This window comes from Serinus canaria, chromosome 6 (genome assembly GCF_022539315.1).
Source record: "Serinus canaria isolate serCan28SL12 chromosome 6, serCan2020, whole genome shotgun sequence".
Classification (NCBI taxonomy): domain Eukaryota; kingdom Metazoa; phylum Chordata; class Aves; order Passeriformes; family Fringillidae; genus Serinus; species Serinus canaria.
Window position 1 is genome coordinate 6997424 of NC_066320.1, and position 19334 is coordinate 7016757.

General features: G+C 42.0%; 1 protein-coding gene across 6 annotated transcripts in view; it reads right to left on the reverse strand.

Moving 5' to 3' along the window:
• PHYHIPL (phytanoyl-CoA 2-hydroxylase interacting protein like) overlaps positions 1-19334 on the reverse strand; it is a 127688-nt gene that overhangs the window by 23401 nt on the left and 84953 nt on the right. Inside the window, exon 1 of one of the 6 annotated variants that reach the window (XM_009087553.4) lies at positions 9343-9500. The exons of the other annotated variants lie outside the window; for them this stretch is intronic. Coding sequence (XP_009085801.1) covers positions 9343-9448 — 106 coding nt within the window. The 5' untranslated portion in view covers positions 9449-9500. Of the gene's footprint in view, positions 1-9342; positions 9501-19334 lie in introns of those variants that run through there. 6 annotated transcript variants of the gene reach the window in all.

The window sequence follows — 19334 nt, forward strand, 5'->3', positions numbered from 1 at the left end:
CTCTAGAAAGGCTGCCCTACTCAGATCCCTGGATATCAAGTATGATTTTAGAACTCCATGCTACCTAAACAGTGACAAAGAGAAGTACAGAAGTGTCAGGGTCCCAGAGCATGGCACAGAGCTGTTCACAGAGCAAACAAAGAATTGTAGTCAGAGTTTCAGGTGCCTCCATCTATGGGGGAAAGAAAGCAACCTCTACACATGGGCAAAGGTGAGACAATCACAATAAATGCCATGAGAAATCTTACTGCCCAAACCTGTCCTTTCCTGACGAGTAAGATGGTAGCTATGTCATCCCAGCACAGGTAACACAGCCTAAAATTCCAGTATGTTCCACACAAGAGGGATGTAAATTCCCTGTGATCTACTGGAATCAGTCAGCAGCCTGAGGGGATTTTCAGTTCCTGTGAAATATGGAACATATTCCATATTTAGAGATATGTCTTGGAATTACACTGGAAGTGTAAAGGCTAGAAGTTCATCAGAAACAGCACTCTGAAAATCACATGCTTTCTACTCAACATCTATGTTAAGGTACCAGCATAAAGTTCATCACAAAAGTGTAAGTACATAGTATTTACCTTATGTTGTCACATGGAAGATGTTCCTTAGTAGCATTAGAAAATACAATCTGCTGCACGCCCTGTGATTAATTTTATCTCTTCCTTTATATAAACCCACATATAATTTCCCTTTACATAAGTTGCATTAAAAAGAACAACAACACAGCATGAGTCACTCCACAGATACTTGTACACTAGAACTTACAGCTGGCCAAGACTGAAAGAGCCTTTATCTTTTTATCCTGCTTATTTTGAAGTCCAAATGTTTTCGACTATGAGTACACATAGAAGTGAACTGTAAAAACTGCTTAGAATAATCTTTTAAAAATGTTATTTCTAGCCAGAAGTTAAATGCTGATTATAAATACAGATTAAATATATAAACAAGTATGTAAATCTATCTTATAAAAAAAGACAGATTAAATCCAGAAAAAGTGCAGAAAAACTCCAAATGAGATGCCTATCTGTATGAAAAAAGCTAGAACACATACACCAAAGACTAGGAAAATCCATCACTTGTAAGATCTTAATCATGCCACATTATGAATGCAAATTGGTTTTTACACAAAGTCTTACTGAAGCCAATGGAACAGCTCAGGAAAGAAATTTATGGGATGTTTCAGATCATTGCAAACCAAAGAATTCTCCTAACAAGAGTGCTTGGATATACAAAGGTTAATACTGCAATTCCTTCAACTGTGCTTCTCCTAGAGCTGCCAGCTGGGAATGGCTTTCTCCAATATCGAAGAAATCAACCCCAGACTCCACTCCACTTGGAACTAAGAGTTCAACCCTGATAATACTTTCTGTCTTCCCATTCTTAGCAGCAGCTACACCTGTCAAGACTCAGAGAAACACTTGTTAGGTTATGAAAACAGTACAGCTAATCATTGCTTTTGGAAACATCCATGCAAAACACCTTGTTCATTCAAGCAGAAATCAAACAAGAACACTCTGAGAACAATAAAACAAAACTGACTAATGATTCAGCTACAAACACCACTGTGAAAACTGATTCAGTTACAAACGCTACAATGAATTCTAAGCAAATCTTCTGTGCTGAAGGAAAACATTTCAAGGTCAAATAAAGAATGCTCCACTGAGGAACAAACCCTAGTGAAGAAATCACACAAAGTGATCCTGGAGCAGAATTTTCTTTAGTTCCAACTGCCTAAACACTGTCTTTGTTCATAATTTTCTATAGCAGTGACATATTTTATACACATATCCTGTACTGGAAGTGTTAGCACTGTTTCTCCAGATATGTTCACAAATTTTTGAAGAAAGTGTTCTGCAAGAAAAATGCTGAAAAATTCTGTCAAAGAAGACATAGTTTAAGCCCGTGTTCAGCCAGAATTAAATATAGCCTTCAGGTCACAAAAAGCACAAAAGGCCACGCATGCTGGCAGAACAGAAGATGTACCTACTGTCCTGAGTGGTCTAAGAAAAACTCAGACTGGGAGGATTTTTAAAGATTACCTCCTCAGTCAGGGTGGAAGATAACACCACTATTTCAGCAGCACAAGGGGACTGAAAACTACCTTATTCAGAATAGGCAGAGCCTTCAAACCTGCTATTTAGAAGCCATGAACAATAAAAGATGCAGGAAATTACAAGGAATGGGTAAACAAGGAGAACTTTCTAGATTCTAAGGGAAAAAATTGAAAACTAATCAGGCAGAGAAGTCCCAGAATGAAAAACCAAGGTCAGGAAGACAGGCTTCAGCAAGGCTTTGGAGACAACAGAACACAACAATGCCTAACTGGAACTTATTCAAAATTCAGTGGTGAAATACTAGAGAAATCTAAATAAGAATATGATAGAGTCTTTCCTCAACACACCTCACATGACAGAAGGGATACTCTGCCTATTCTAGAAACTATGGCTCTTGGACCAGGAACCTCACTGAAAAGCTGCTGGAAAGACTGAATTTGCCTTCTGGGTGTACTCTGACCCACATCATACAGGCAGAATGGCAGGAATTTGGAAACATGAGCTCAGAACACTTCTCACAAGAGGTGGTAGAGCCACCAAATTTGCAGGCTCAGAAGAAAATTGCTAATAGAATAGCAACATCTAGTTTAAGATGAAAGATGAAAGAGATTAATTAGATAGTAATGGCTTAACTCTTCCTCAATAAAAACAGCTTAGTCTTTGAGATCTGCAAAAGATATATGAAATTTTAAGTGAGGGGTGGGCTCAGCTTCTTCTTCTAGGGGACTGCTTCTCAGATGCTGGAGGGGTTAGAATTTCTCTCCCTAAATGATTCCTCCTGCCATTGTACTCACTGAGAGCTACTGATCTGCAGGGCTGGCAGAGGTGAGACTGACATATGGAAAAACAAGTAAGGAGCTCATGTGCCCACTGTGCTACCATAGAGCTTGTGGCTGGTTCCAGGCTTTGTGTCTTTGTGAGTGATCTAAAGCAAGATCACATTTTTGTAGTGCAGACAACATTAAACAGAAGGAGCTGCAAGCACAAGATGGCTTACAAGCGTAGGCAGGAAGTGCTCCAGTGGATTCTGTTACAGAATAAATACAAGAATGCATCTGGGATCTCTAATCTGAAACACACACAAAGAAGAAGGAATATACACAGGAGACAATGATGATTAAAATGCTTTAAGTATAAAATTAACTAGAAATTAACTACAAAAGCTATATTATATGTTTGAGTTTCAACCCAGCAATATCAGCACTGGGAAAGAACAGTGATTCTGTAAGTGCATCTAGCATAATTACACATAAAGCATTTCAGTAGCTTTATAAAGGATCTTGTAGAGTTGCAGCAAAGAATAATTGAATGAAAAGGAGAAGAAATAGAATGGCAGGCAAAACATAAATAGCTTATAATATATGATTTGGTCATTGCCAGACAAAATAGCTCATAATCAATAATATAGGTTTGGGCAATCATAAAGCTTTAAAAGAAGATGAGAAGGAAGAAGGAAGGGAAATAACTCTAAAAATTGATGAATATAAAGGAAGAATTTGGATGACTACATTTCTTGACACCAGGATATTGAATAGCCAGTTTCAAGCAAAGCCTTGGTACTTAGTGACATCATAACTTATGATATAAACCAACACAGGATGAAATACTTGCTGAAGTGGAAGACATAGGCAAATCATTAGTTTTCTTCTCTTCCACAGCTCTAAAGATCATAGATGAAGACTTGTTGCTCAGCTCCATTTAGTATTTTTCTGTTCTAACAATGAGGAATATATGAAATCTTAGTCTCTAGCAAGAATGTAAAGCTAAAACATTAATTTGTATTTTCCTTTGCAGCAAGAGAGCTTTTGAAGTGATGTGCTAGATTTTAACTCCTACCTGAAGCAGAATGATCATTTGTTAAAAAAAAAAAAATAAAAAAAATCAAAAATCACAATGTTCAAGTTCAGCCAGGTTAGACATAATTTTATGGAAGAAATATATGAGTGAATTTAGATCTCCAAATTTGCAGCCAGGGAGAGGAACAAACCAACAATAAGCATAACCCTGAATTTTGTGTCCTATCAATATATGACAAATACAAGCACTTCTCTATTAGGCTGGACATAGAAAATATGAACTGTGCTCAGAACTGTCATAGTTTAAAAAAACCCAACAAAACTATTCAACAACAAAGATTCAGGACACTAAGAATTGCTGTGAAATTTGGATCTCTCAATTGTCCCTCATGTGGGAGTCTACCTAGATATTTGAATTTTTTCCCATCTCTCAGACATAAATGATGACATTTCAGAAATAGCAGTGACACTGCTCCATAATACCAAAAAGGGGATTTGAAAATTGCATCCAGAGACTGGATGATGCCACTTTATGCCTTCTGTTTGAAAGGTGAATGTGTACACAATATGGCAATGTAAACCACAATTAATGAACTCCAGAAAAATATTTCTGAATCCTTCAATAAATCCAGCATGGTAATAAAGTCCTGAAATAAATCAGAAAACATGAGACATGCTCAAATAACATGAGGAGCCAAAGATGCAAGCTGTTTACATAAACTAAAGATGACATCTTAGCTTATATGATGTAATGTTTTTATACAAGCCAGCAGACTAAACAGTTGTGATGGTGCCAAGGGTTTGGAAGGTGATGAAATTGATTGAAACTGGCCAAGACACCAGTTCCAGCTCTGATCCTGATTCCTAAATACTATCTTCAAATATATGAAGGCAAAGTGTAAAAGCACATTATTGAGATTGCATAGCTCAAGCCATCAATGCTTAGAAATTACCAGAATGAAGCATACTTGAACAACCTTACATTGGACACTTTGTTTAGATTATGATATAGCCTTTAACTGCATGATTATGTACTAATTTTTCCACATAAATTCTGATTCATTCAGCATACATAATGAATAGTGCGTACATAATGAACTATTTTTCTTGTAACAGCTAGTTGCTTTTGTTCAATGTGTAGTCCCAGGACTTATTTGCTACACATTATTCATATTCTTCTCTGAAGACAAAATTATGAATTTCATAATGGGTTTTTCCATGCACCTCATGGGTTTTCCAGGCTACTACAGCGTCTGTCTGATTAACAAACATTCATTAGTTTATTTTGAAAACATTGCTGTGAGGGGAGGCAGCAGTATGCTTCCATTTTACACATGGAAAACTAAGGCACAGGAAAATTACTTAATGTGCTTGATGCTCTCTTCAAAGCCTTTTTTTAAAAGTCCTACTCTCACAGAAGTGAGCAGCAGCCATTGACTCTAGGTACTCTATGGCACCCCTCTTGGCTGGCAAATGAACAAGAATTTGTCATCTTGGGGTCGGTCCTGTGTGGCTTTGGAAGATGTCATGCACTGATAGACATTCTCTGGCAGTCACACCAAGGCATGGCCTCTTCTGCCCTGTTCCTTGAACTTCTTCCTGCCCCTCTTCCTTCTTCCTCCCCAGTCACACTTCAAAAGTCTTGTTCTTCATTCCTAAGGCTGTCCTTTCAGTCCCAGTCTCTCTGCTCAGCAAGTCTTGGTTCCATTCCTTTACTCCTGAGCTCTGTGGTCCAAACTGCTCAGTAACCCTGTCTTGTACTTCCTCATTCTTCAAATTAATCTGGGTGAACATGCCCTAACTTTTTTCCCCCTCAGCTTTACTTCCCTGAGCATGCTGCCTGAACTGAGATTGCCTTCTTGCTCCTTTATCTTCTTTTTCCATTCTGGGTTACTTTGTTCAATTCCCATTTAACCTAATCTCCATCTTGCAATTCTTTCCTGTTCTTCCACCCTTGACCAGCCACTATTGTCTGTTAGCACCTCCAGGGCCAGTTTTCTTGCCTGACTCCCTTGTCTGTGTGCCCCAAGTTCCAGCACCCTCTTTGAAGGTTTGTTTCTGCATTTTGACAGATGTCATTTGGATCGGTGTCTCCTGCTTTCCCTCTGTCGATGCCAACGAAGGGCAGGGGGGTGGATGATGGTGTCACCGCTCTCGGCCCGGTGGGACCCACAGGCACAGTGCATCGTCTGTAGAGGGAGCACAGCCACAGAGGAGCTTCGGGACATTCAGCTGCTGACATCCAAGACTGTTCTACCAAGCCTGGGAAAAGCTTACTTTTTCCCAAGACTTTCTGACATCAGCTATATTTCTATAGCATTGGCATGCTGATGAAACAGAAGACATCCATTCATCTACTCAAGGTTTAATCTCCAGGTAAAGCTAATACAAATTTCATAAAAAGGTCACCAGAATGTTCAGCACTGATTAAACATTCCTTCCTGGCTCAAGCTTACAGAAGTATGGCTACAGTGTTCAAATATAGCAAAGAAAAATAACAAATGCTACACTTTTTCCTATACACAGAGTGAGTTCAAGTGAGTTCTGAGGAGCTACACGTTAGACTGTGCATCAGACTGAGCTGTGCTATTAGACGCTTGTAAGAGAACAAGAGCAAATAATGTAAGATGCCTTTGAAAATAACAGCTCATAACTGGCTTTATAATGTTGCATTCACTTTCAACCAAATCTTACCAGGAGTTTTTATCTAAAAAAAATTCCAAAGTCCATATATTTCTTATGTCTTATTTAACATTTGTAAGCTTTTTAATTTATTTGATTTGTTAAGAGAGGTGACAGTGCCTGAAAAAGCAACACTGAAAGAAATCCAGAAAAAAATCCAAAAACGATGAACTAGCATACTATTAATTTCTTACTCCAATTTCTAGATTTGTGGCTCCTGTATAGACCTTCACAGAAGGTATAACCCAGTTTGCTAAATATAAAACATCTCAATATTAATCCTCTCATTTTAGAAAACAAGAAAATATTTTGCTACCTTCATGAATTTTCCATTACTGCTTATGTTTCTACTGCAGCAGTTCTTGCAATTCCAACTAAGTGCATTGCAGAATTTGTCATAGTTGGATGTATAATGTTATGGTTTCACTGGCTATCTTTACAGTTACTACAGCCTAAACACCAAGGAACATTTTCAGATTATGAAAATCTAGCATAATTATAACTTAGTATGTGTAATACATTGCTATTTATAACAAGACTTTGTTGAACCTCAATGATGCCAATCACCTTAAGAAAATCACCCTTTTCAACAAAGATACCCTAAAATAAATTGCAACTATTTATAATACAAATGTACCCATGTGCACACTCAGGGATCTAAATGTATGCCGTGTACATTTGTACACTTATCTCAAAGATGAAAGCCCTAACCTTTGCTTCCTTGTTTAGTGCTTCCATTAAAACAACCTTTTTGATGCATAAGTGCCACCTGTAGGAAATATTGGAGTATGTTCAAGAACTGAGGCACTGAGTTGTCCCCCTGCCATCCCCAATAGAGGCACCTCCTGTGGAAATTCAGACATGTATTGAGGAACAGCCCTGGATGATGGCAGCTTGCTTGATGAAGGTTAGTTTGTAAAGCCACATATACAGGAAAGCTGTTGTTTTCCACTGAAGTCTAACTAAAAAGGAACTAAAACAAAAAATACTACATTTTTCCATTTGCTGGTCTGTATGCCATTAATCCATAGGAATCAAGCAGTCCTTTTCTATTGTATGTTGATCCACATAGAGTTTGTCACGATTAACAGGGACTACTTCACTACGATTACTTAGGGTACACAGATATGAAAGATTGCCTAATTTATTTTTAAGTATATCTACTATTAATTAAAAAGAATATATTTGAAAAAGTGTTTTAATTAAAAACTCAGTGTAATCTCCACTACTATAAACATAGTTCAGTTACCTGTGGCAGTGAGTAAGGCATGAATGGATGGAAGTGCATATATCTTAATTCCAACATTAACAGAAACAAATCAAAGAATTCTTAATCTAACTATAAAAATAATACTGTTAAAAAGTGATACTGATAAAATAATATCTGAGACTTTTCAATGCCTTGTTTCCCCCCCTATATTATAAGAAAAAATAAGAGCTTACAAAAATTCAGGTTCTTAAATGGTCTGAGTCTTAAATGGTCTTAGAGTCTGCCTAGGTCCAAAAAGTGAAGTATTTAATCCCAATTTGTAAAAAATAACAATGAAAACTGGCCTGACTCCCTCTATAGCCATCAGCTTTAACAGTTATGCTCCAAAAATACGCTCACCACAAGGAAATAGTTTCATTAATTCAGCCGTACCAGTCACTGATACAGAATCCCCATTCCTTGGTACATTTAGTAGATAACAAATTCTACACCCAAAGCACATTTTGCATCCAAGAATGAGAAGTTATTTTTAATAATTCGATGTGAAACGACAAGATAGAAATTATCTGATACATGAGAACAAATGATGTGCCACTCTACAAAAAAATATTAGTTCATTGTTTGACAGCCAGTGAGTCTGTTTAGTTTTGTCAGTCACAGATAGGTACAAACGACATGTCTCTCTTCTCCCCTAGTCAGCCGTCAGCGTCGCTTCGAGCACGTACACTTGTTTTGGCTGTCCCCCGTCACCACTTGACATTTACCTGCTTGCTTCAACACAGACAACCTTTAACACCTGCACCTGTTACTGTGAAACCAAACTTCGCCTGCCTGCCGGGGAACAGACGGGCGGCCGGACTGACAGCCGCTGTCCCCAGGGCACTGCGGTTTCCCGCGGCGGTGCGGGCGCCAGGCGCGGCGGGAGCGCCGCTCGCCTCGGCTCCCGGGGCTCGGCGCGGGACTCGGCGCGCCCGGGCCCGGCGGGCGGTGCTGTCCGCGGTGCTGAACCGCCTCCCGCTCGGTCTCCCCCCGTGCCCCATCTTGCGAGCCCCACGCTCGGTCCGCTCGCCGCCTCATGGCTCTCACGAGGGACCGGCAACAAGTCTGGCCGCTTGCCCACGCCAGCCGGCGCATCCGCCCGTCTACCTGAAGCACGGGAATCGCCCTGGAATACAAAGGACTTTGGAGACCGCGTGCAACAAAACCCCACCAGGGCCGCTACCCCATCCCTAGCTCTGGACTCTCCACAGCTCGGGCTCTGGCTCCCATTGCTGCCTCTCCCCAGCGTCCATTCCAGGCAGGGGCAGGGTTGTGCATCAGGCTTGCCCGGGGTAATCGCGCCGCAACGCCAGGCACGGCTTAGGGAGCGGCGGTTTTCCCTCCCTTCCCTCCAGCAAGGTGCAACCTTCTCCTCTTCTTTTGTTCTCAATGGCAGGAGGGTGGCGGCAGCGGCGGGAAGGGTGGGGAACACTTGCACCTACAAATTTATGGGGGATAACAAAGGACCATACGACGCGCGGATTAATTTGCATTAGCATCCATGAGGGCAGAAGCATCTTACGTCTGCAGGGATTAGCCGCGCCGAGCCCGGGCTTACCGTCCCTATCGCAGAGCTGAATCGCCTCCAGGCTGAGGTTCTTGATCACCTCCTCGCAGGGGCTCGTGGGGCTGCTCATGGTGTGCGCCAGGCGCGGAGCCTCCATCGCGCCCCTCGCCGCTGCCTGCTGTGGCTGGGCCGGGGGCTGGGGCTGGGGCTGGCCGGCTCCGGTGCAGAGCCGCGCGGCAGCGCTTCTCGGCGCCGCCCGGCTCGGCTGCGAGCGCTCGGCGGAGGAGGCGGGCGAGGAGCGGATTTGTCACCGCAGCGAGCCGGGGAGGGGGCAGCAGCGAGGCGGGCGGCCGGCGCGCCCGGGGATCCGCGTTTAAAGGGGCCGCGACCGCCGCCTCGGAGCCGTCCCTTCCCCCTCCGCTCCTTATGTAACGGCAGCCGCGCTTCCACGGGAAGCTCCCGGCGACTCCAACCCCTCCGGGTCAGGCCCTGCGAACGGTAGGTCCGGCTTCCAGCCGGGCTGCCTCGAGCACAGCTGCTCACCGCCGCGGCGTGGTTTGTTTCGAGGTTACTCCATAACCCGACAGAGTCCCCCAAGGCAAAACCATCCCCAAGCCACAGCGACTTCCCGTTCCTTAAGCGCACAGCCCACCATCACCACGCTGTGCAATCACACCCAACTGCAAGGGCTCGGCCGTCCACTCTGACCCTTCCTGATTATGCAAGAATTTGCAGAAAGAAATATTAGCCTTTCCAAATATTAGAAAGAAATATTTTGGTTTATCAATCTAAAACCTAGAAAAGCTGGTAGAAGGTAATTCATTGCAAGAGAGTATGGGAATGAGCCATTTCTTGCTCTCTGCCCTACACACTTCCCACCTGCCCTTTTTGTGGGAAAGAGAAATAATCCACATGGTATTGGTGCCATTCCTATCGAGCTTTTTTGAAAAGTACTTATTTATCAGTTCCCTGTTTCGGGAAGAAGAACAGGGCCAGAAAAGGAGAAAACTTAAAAAGGAATAGGATAGTAAATTAAACTTGTGTAGCACTGAGCCATCATCAGGTGTGACAGCTCAGCTTCCTGCTCACCACAGTCCTGCAGACTGAACAAAGGAGCAGCCTCTGGGCCTGGGGCTGCAGGAGTGCACTGCTTTCTCCAGGTTATGGACTGACTGTGGGGTCAAGCTCACTGTGCTAGGATAGGATCACCAGATTCCAGACAAAGTGGTTTGAGCCCATTTCCTACCACATATTACAGCAAGCATTCCTGGCACCAGTTTGTTGTTTCACCAAAATAAAACTGACACTGTTTAGCCATTGATCATGAGATATCAACACTGGTTGCTTTGAGAAACAGCAGTTTGTTGCAGGCAGGCTCCCACCAAGACTGAGGCTGTGATGTTTCTTGGTCAGCATTGCATTACAGCAAGTCTGAAGTGTCCCTAAAGCTCCCATTTTTCTCTCTGTAGTCCCAAGACCACCCTGTGTCCTCCCTCACTGATCTGGCACAGTTGCAAGCCCTATGCACAGCTGGATATCTGTCATCCAATTAACACTGCACTTTGGGACCCTTCCATTTTTTATGATGGTTTCCAGGGACACTAATCTCAGAAAATGAACGCTGGTGTTGCCATTCACAAAGCCACGACCAAGTGCTGCAGCTTAGAAGCAATGAATAGTTTTTAGGAGCCTGGATTCCTCTCACACCCTCAAAAATCTATAGTACATCCTGGGGAGAAAGAGCAATGCTGAGCACCCTTCTGGGACTGTGTACTCTACTTCCCCCCACCCTTCATTCTTTCTCATTCATCTTTTTTTTTTCCTCCATGCTCTTCATTTCTCTGATGTTTTTCACCATGATAGAAAATATATGCAGAGGGGTCAGGCAGAGGACAAATGGAATGAGTGGGAAGAAGAACCTAAAGGAAGAGAAAATGAAAAGGAAGTAATAACAGGAAGGGAGAGTGTGAGTCAATTGGGAGGTGGGAAGGGAGAGGAATATATGAATGAATGCACAGACAGAATGAGGACAAATTTAGAATCAGAAAGGGAAGAAATTAAAGTGGGTGAGACTGCATTCATCAGGTTTTAATTTTGTCTCTGACAAGCATTAATTCCCTGTGCTGAATCAAAACCTTTCTCCTTGATATTGCAACTGTTCTTAGCACACAGGCATCTCCTACGTAAGGCTGGAAAATTTCTTTCCCTGAAGATGGTGTATTTAGTCTCTCAGCCTTATGTTCCACATTCATTCCCTTCCACAATGTGGCAGACACTTCAGCAGCTCACATAATCTTGTTACTTTGCTATAACATTATATAAAGTCCATTTGAAACAGACACTGTTCTTGAATACTGAGAGAATTCCCAATTTATTCTCTCTATCTCTATTTTATACACCTTTCTCTCCTCTACTTCTTATTCTATGCAACTGAAATCAGGTTTTTAAGAATGGATGGATTTTGCATAGCTCTTTGAAAGCAGACAGCTTTGGGGGTATTCCCATTCCTCAGAGGCCTCTCATTTCTCAGCTACCTTGTAGCAATAACCCCTATCTGAGCTCTATCTATTTCTTTCTCCACACCATTGCAATTTTTTTTAAAGAAAAGACTGATTAACTCTCCAAATACCAGCAGACCTCAGTGTAAGTGTAGAGCAGAGAAACCTTTCCCATAGCTCTGCTTTTCTAAAGCTAGACCTGCCTGAGACAGTATTTTGCAGTGTCACACTTCAGGCTGCGTGCTTCGTTTAGCCTATCACCATTCCCATCACCTGGGCAAGGGATGAACACATTTTTAAAGCTCAAATTCCTTCCAGATATGATTCCATGAAATAACTTGGCAATGAATTTAGTCCTAGGTATTTCAATCTCAGAGCACACAATGCTCTTATGGCAGTTTTTTCACCTGAGAGAACTATACTCTGCTTGTCTTAACAAGGAATATCATTGTCTGAGGCACAAGTTATGTTTGTGCTAAAGGATGACAGTCTTAGCATATAATCAGAAAGTTTATTCTGTGACAGATTATCCCTGACAGTGTTTAGCAAAAAATGTCACATATCACAAATATGGGTCAATGTTATGTAATGAAAGTCTGCAAATGGCAGCACAATGTTAGAGACAGCAGAGGGTCATGAGCTTAGAACTGCAAAAGCTTGCAAAGAATTTACCACAACAGCAACTTCTCAGACTTCCAACCTTTAGATAAACAGAGTCTTACCAGCCTCTGTAGTTCAACAAGAGTATGTCTGTTATTACAGTAACCTCACGCAAGGAGAGCAAAGCATCATTTTCTAGCATGATGCACACACCCAGAAATGTGAGCTGTGACACGCAGCTCTTGCCTGGCAAGGTTCAACAATCTCAGCTCTCCTGCCTCAGCCTGGCATTCACAGTGTCCCAGGTAGGTCAGCAAGATCTTGCTGCAGGACTGCCTGCAGCAGAAAGGCAAAGAGGCTGTTAGCCAGCTGGAGAGGTGTGTGGCTTCTTTCCTAAAAGGCACAACTTCATTCATGCCATTAAAAACAAGGGGAAAAGGGTTTCCTGTGTACTCCTTCCCTCCCACACACATAATTAAAAGTTCAGCCCCACCTGTGTTGCACTCTGTTTTGGGAAAACTGCTGAGCATTAGCAGCAGAGCACAGCACAGAGCTGGGCAACCCCATTCTCACTATTTGAATACTCTGTTGTATTTCATTGTAGCAGGTTTTTATCTGCAAGTTATAAAAGAAACCCCCTTTCTCAGACCTCAGCAAGACTCAGAGTTTCAGCTCTGCCTGCCCACTTGGGAATGAAAAATGACTTGTGTTATTGCTCAGTGGACTGTGCAAGCAGAAGGCAAAAAGGCTACATACATGGTTTTCAGGAAAGAAAAACCAAGGAGGAATTAAAGAGAGCATTTGGGGATTATTTTCCTCCTAATAATATGTCACTTTTGATGAGAAAAGCAAAATATTAAAGGACAGATAGAAAGAAGGATGAAAATCAGTATTGAGGATCAGTCCTAAAAGATACACTGACTAAACTTAGCAACTAATCCCTGAAGTTTCATGGAAATAAATTCTTTGCAATTTTGCAGTCATTCTCTGTCTTTAATAGACATATCAACTGTTTCAAGTGTGCAAAGGTGCACACTGTGTGCAAAATATTATTGAAACACCATAGAACTGAAGTAAAGTCCATGACTGATGACAGAAAGACAAAAACCCACCCCAAAACTGAAGACCCTAAGTGAAAGCCATGACTCCATAGAGTTAATGTGGAGTGTGACACCTCATCCTGCTGAGACATTGGTGTATGACAATTTAAAGCACTGTGTACAGTATCTAACCAGGAACCTCTTTGTTTTTCTCAGATAACAAAGCAGGAACCTCCTCAAGTGCTCAAAGAATGAGGATGATGGCAGAGGTCCCCTTTTACACTCTAGGAAAATCCAAGGCAGAGCAGCACTGTTTGTTCTTAGCTCTAGAGTGCGTCTCTCTCCCTCTTTCTGCAAAGGTAGCACCCATGGCCAGGCACCCTGACATCAAGTCCAGCAGTGAGGCACCAGCTCTCCTGGAAATGTCTCTGTCTGCTGTTTTCTGCTTCAGCATTGTTTGAGATGCTGGGAAGCCCCACAGCTTCTGGGAACCCTCCAGTGAGGTGCATACAGTGGCTCATGCATCTCAAAATGTCTCTCCTTCCCTGTTCAGAGAGCTTCATTACATTAACAGAATTCAGTTTCTGCATTCAGGCTTCCCTTGCAAGGCCATAGAGCATACTTTGAAACATCAAAGATACAATTCTGAGGCAATCTTGTGACTTCTGATGCCAGGGAACCTACTCATGAATCTGGAAAAATGGCTTCAGTGTAGGCAAAACTAGTCTACAACTTGCAGAAAAAGATAACCAGTCCGTGAAAAAAGACAACCAAGGGCAAATAAGGTAGAAATTCACTAAAACACAAGTGGCACAAATGGGGTGGCCAGAGTCTGACTCTGCCAAGTCTCCCAGTACAGGAGTTAGAGGGTGTCAATTGCAGTTAGAAGCAGCAGCTTCAGAACAAACAAAAGGACATGGAACTTCCTGCAATGAATATTATGGTTGTAAGACTAAAGCACAGTGCCAGTGCTAGAAATTTCTGTTCATTTAAGGGAAGGCTGGAAAAGTTCATGCACAAGGAATCATTTAGACTTACTAAAACCACAAGTGACTGAGCTGAGAGTGACTGAGCCCTAAGCTGAAAACCAATTGAGTCCAGGGAAAAGTTACTGAAGCCTGTGCTTGTCATGCCCTTCATCTGTAAATACCCATTTTCAACCACTGCTAGAGGGACTGCATTATCCTGGCTAAGTTCTTAGCCTGACCCAGGACAATCATAGAAGTGTCCTGTTATCCAACCCTTCATTTCTTACCACCCACTCCTGCCACACAGCCCTCATTCATGAGGAAAACTTCAGAGTATGGAGCCCTCTGATGGCACCGGTTGGGTGTGCAAATCTCAACCTAATCTAAGCAATATAAACAATCTAAAGGGAATATTCCTCTCAGAACAAGAAAGATACCAAGCAAATTATCCTTTTATTAATGCTATTGATGGTGCTGCTTTCTGAATTTCAGTTTTCTGATTATACAGTCTGAATAAGCATCTAAGAAAGACAAATTCTTTCATATGCAAAAAAAGTATTTGTAATTCATAAAATATATTTGTTCCTTAATGGGCACAAAGTGCTGCTAATGCTTACAATTATTACTTATTAATTTCATTTTTAAGTTTAGCCTCCCTTTGTGAGATCCAGAGTAACCTTAGAGAGCAATCTGAACCTCTCTCCTCTGTGCTGTAAATCAGCCTTCCAACTTTTGTAACCACTTTCACATTTAATTAATGCCTTATCCTCTAGACATTGGACCATATCTTGACCTTTAAAGGATACTACTGTCTGCTAATCCTTAACAATGCTGACTGCTATTCAGATTTAGTTTCTGTCTACAGTTCAGTGGCCATACCTTTAAGTGAATTTTAACACCAGCTGACTTGTTTCAGTAATTTCCTTAAGATATAATGTGGCACAGCATCAAATGGTATTGTAAAGTCTCGATGCTGTTCTGTCCTCTGCTAATCTTCTGGCTTCATTGTAAAAGATGTGGAGGATAAACATTCTAATTGGCCGGCCTTGGTTTGCTGCAGTACACCTGGGCCATATCAGGGTCTCATTACACTATTCACCTCCATGTAAATACATTGCCCCCTTCAGCTTCACTATTTATAGTTGTTTCAATTTGGAGCCATACCCATAGGACAATAGTTTCCATAGTTACTCTTAATTCAGTTTTTAAAGACTTCTGGCATGCTGACACTTTATTAGTCTCCTGATACTTCCTCAATTCTCTGGGGGTTTTTTTAGCAACTAGCTGTTCCATCAGTTCTTTAAATATCTGAAGGGACACCTCAAATGTATTTGTTCAAGTGATGATATTTCATTATGTATTTCTTAGTTACTTTTCCCCAGCAGTTCATAATTACATCAATAATTTCTTAAGCAAGCCATTATTTAAAGTTTAATCTCCTTCCCAATAAACTTCATGGCAAAAGCCCAATTAGTCTTAGGGAGAATAAGAACTAGTCTCAAAATTTATTTCCTTATTACAAATTAATTATAATTAATATTTTCTTGGTCAAGTAATTTTGTGTTATTGTGCCTTCAAGACTTATAACACAGTCTTTACCTATTATTTCTAACCTCTTGGCAGCTGTTTCAGTGTATCCTCATGCTGTCGCTGTTTCTCTCCTGTGTACTAAACTTGGAATAAAAAAACCCTGTTTTGGTGACCCTCCAGTTTTCTGTTTCTAGCACAGTTCATATTTTGGTTTTACTTGTTTAAGTAGCCCACAGTGACCCATTCTCTCTTCAGTGTTTCCCATTTTCATTGGAACAAGACATTTCTGCTGGCTTTTCATTACAGTATCCTCTCATGTTGTCCCTACTGCCCTTCCCCTTTCGACTAAACCTTTTCTGAAACTCTCTCAACTGATCCTGTGAATGAGATTTTCGTCATAATACTACACGCTTTCATTGGATAACCAAAACCCTTCATATAGCCAAGAAGAATGGACGTTAATAAAGATAATGAAGAAAGTGTAAGTGATTAGTTCCTCAGTGTCATCTACTGATCTCATTTTCCTATAACTATAGAGCTATAAGCATTTTGCATAAGCACAGAAGATGGAATCTAGGTTGATGTCACTGCTTTTGTACCATCACAATCTGCTGTGACTGAGGTGATGTGGCAACACTGGACTGACACCATTGCTTCGTCCCCCACTGCTACCATGAACACAGTCAGTTAACCTCTGAGGAAACACCAGGAAGATTGTGTTAAATCAGTGAGAGCAGAAACACCAAGGCATTCCCTCTCCTTAACTCAGAGACTGGATGAGTAGTGAGACTAATCTTAAATTTCTTTCATTTGATTCAGTCACTTACTACAAGCTCTCATACTGTTTTTCAGATCTAAGAATATTTATATACATGTTTTGCATTGACCCAGGCTGGATGCCAGATGCCCACCAAAGCTGCTCTGTCACTGGCCTCCTCAGTTGGACAGGGCACAGAAAATATACAGAAAAGCTTGTGGCTCAATATAAGGGCAGAGAGGCATCACTCAGCAGTGACTGTCATGGACAAAATGGAATTGACTTATAGAAATGAATTGAATTTACTACCAACCTAAATCAGAGTGAGATAATGAGAAGTAAAACAAATCTTAAAAACACTTTCCCCCACCCCACCCTACCCTCCTTTTGGGCTGCACCTCCTCCCCAACCAGTGGTTAGGGAGTTTGGGAACAGGGGCTAGGGGCAGTTCATAAACAGATTGCTTCTGCTGTTGCTCAGGGAGAAGTGTCCTCCCCCTGCTCCAGCATGGGGTGCCTGTCACAGGAGACACAGAGTTCTCCACAGAGTTCTCCAGTGTGAGTCCTTCCCACAGGCTACAGTTCTCCATGAACTGCTCCAGAGTGGGCACTGTCCCATGCAGTCCCTCAGGAACAGTCTGCTCCAGCATGGGTCCCCCAGGGGATCACAATCCCAGTCAACAAACCTGCTCGAGCGTGGGCTCCTCTTTCCACAGGTCTGCAAGTCCCTCTCAGGAACCTGGTCCAGCATGGGCTTGCCACAGATTCACAGTGCTCTTTAGGGCATCCCACTGCTCTGCCATGGCTCTCCATGAGCTGCAGGCTGGTCTCTACTTCCCTGAGGATTTGCATGGGCTTCTGGGGGACAATCTGCCTTGCCATGGTCTGCACCACGAGCTGTAGGCGAATCTGCTCTGGCACCTGGACCACCTCCTGCCCCTCCTCCTGTGCTGACCTTGGTGTCTGCAGAGTGTTTCTCTCACATATTCTCAGTCCTCCCTTTCCTGTCTGCAATTATTTCTGCACAATAACTTTTTTTTTCCCTTCTTAAATATGTTATCACAGACACTGTACTGCAATTTCTGGTTGGCCTGGCCTTGGCCAGCAGTGGGTTAGTCTTGGAGTCGGCTGACTTTGGCTCTGTTGGACATGGGGGAAGCTTCCAGCAGCTGCTCCCTTAAGCCACTCCTGTCCCTTCCCTGCTACCAGAACCTCGCTACACAGACCCAATGCAATATTTGATCCACAATTAAAATGTCACAAAATTTCACAAGAAATTATTTCACATTAAAAACAGCAATGAAGAGCTATGTTTTCAATGGGTTTGCTCTGGTAGGAATGCATGTCCACTTAGCACCCATATACAGGCAGATTAGATAAAGAAAATAAAGAAATAAACAATAAAATGAGCATTTGTCTGTAGCACTGTTTCTTTAACAACATCCACAAGCATTTTAATTAAACCATGTTCTGTTCTGAATTATGTCCTACTGCTGTTACTTGTGTTCTGAATATATGTCGGCCCTGCAGTATGTTATTTATTGGTAGTGTAGCAATCCTTACAGATTTTCAGTTGCTGGAAAGTGCCCTGGAGTGTTTAAAGTCAGTGGAGGAGTTGTGGCTTTCTGTGAGCCTTGAAAATCCTAGAACTGACTCAAAATCTGTTAGTGACTGATTCACTGCTCCTGCTTCTTAAACCAGGCTGCACAGGAGAATAACTGCAAAGGCCATCTTTAGCCTAAGGAGTTTATTTGCCTTAGGACCTTTCTGCAGTCGGTGGAGAGTAGAAAAATCCTCATCTGTGTCTCAAAGGGAGTTCATTGTGGGTGCTCGGAGTTGCTCTAGAGGAAATGCTTCCTCCTGATTCTACAGGAAGCAGGGGGAGAAAAACCTTCTGAGGCTAAATTTAGTCTTTGTGAATGCCCTCTAAATTGTTCCTATGTATGTTTGCAAGAGCCATCTTTGATAAACCTGCACTATATTCTGGAGTGAGAAATGAGGACAGCAAACAAATTTGGCAAACTCTCTCTCCAGGGTTAACACAAGCTCCTCAGCTCCATCTCCAAGGTTCAGGGGGCCTAATCTCCACATACTGATGGGGACAGGGCTGTCTGCAAAGCAGAACAAGTGTTCATTTATCCAGGCACAGCTGTTGCCTGATGACAGAGGTCTGACAGTGGCTCCTGTGTAATGGAATGTGGGTCTATGTTCAGACTTGTCTGATCACTGCTTATCTGAGACCTGCTGAACTCACATCAAATGCTCATATTTTGGAAATTCCTTTTCTCTATTTTCCTCTATTTTTTCCATGTTAACTGCTAACCTGATATCTTGTATTAGTTTTTAAAATCAAATTTACTAGGCTTATTTATCTAATTTTTCTTTTTAATACCAGTTTTTTTCTTCTTGATTGTCTTTGTTCTTATTTTATCCATTTTCAGTCTAACCTCCCCTACTCCCATCTGTCTGAGAGCCAGCTTCTGATTAATGTATCTCCACATAAATTCAATTTAGCCACTGACATTACATTTTTGGGGTTGATCACATGACATCCACCTGGTTATTTCTGGGATGAGGAGGGAAAATGAGGTAGAAAGTAGCAAAATTCCTTTCTGTGTTGAAGAATTTGATTTTAATTAATCAGGTCTGAT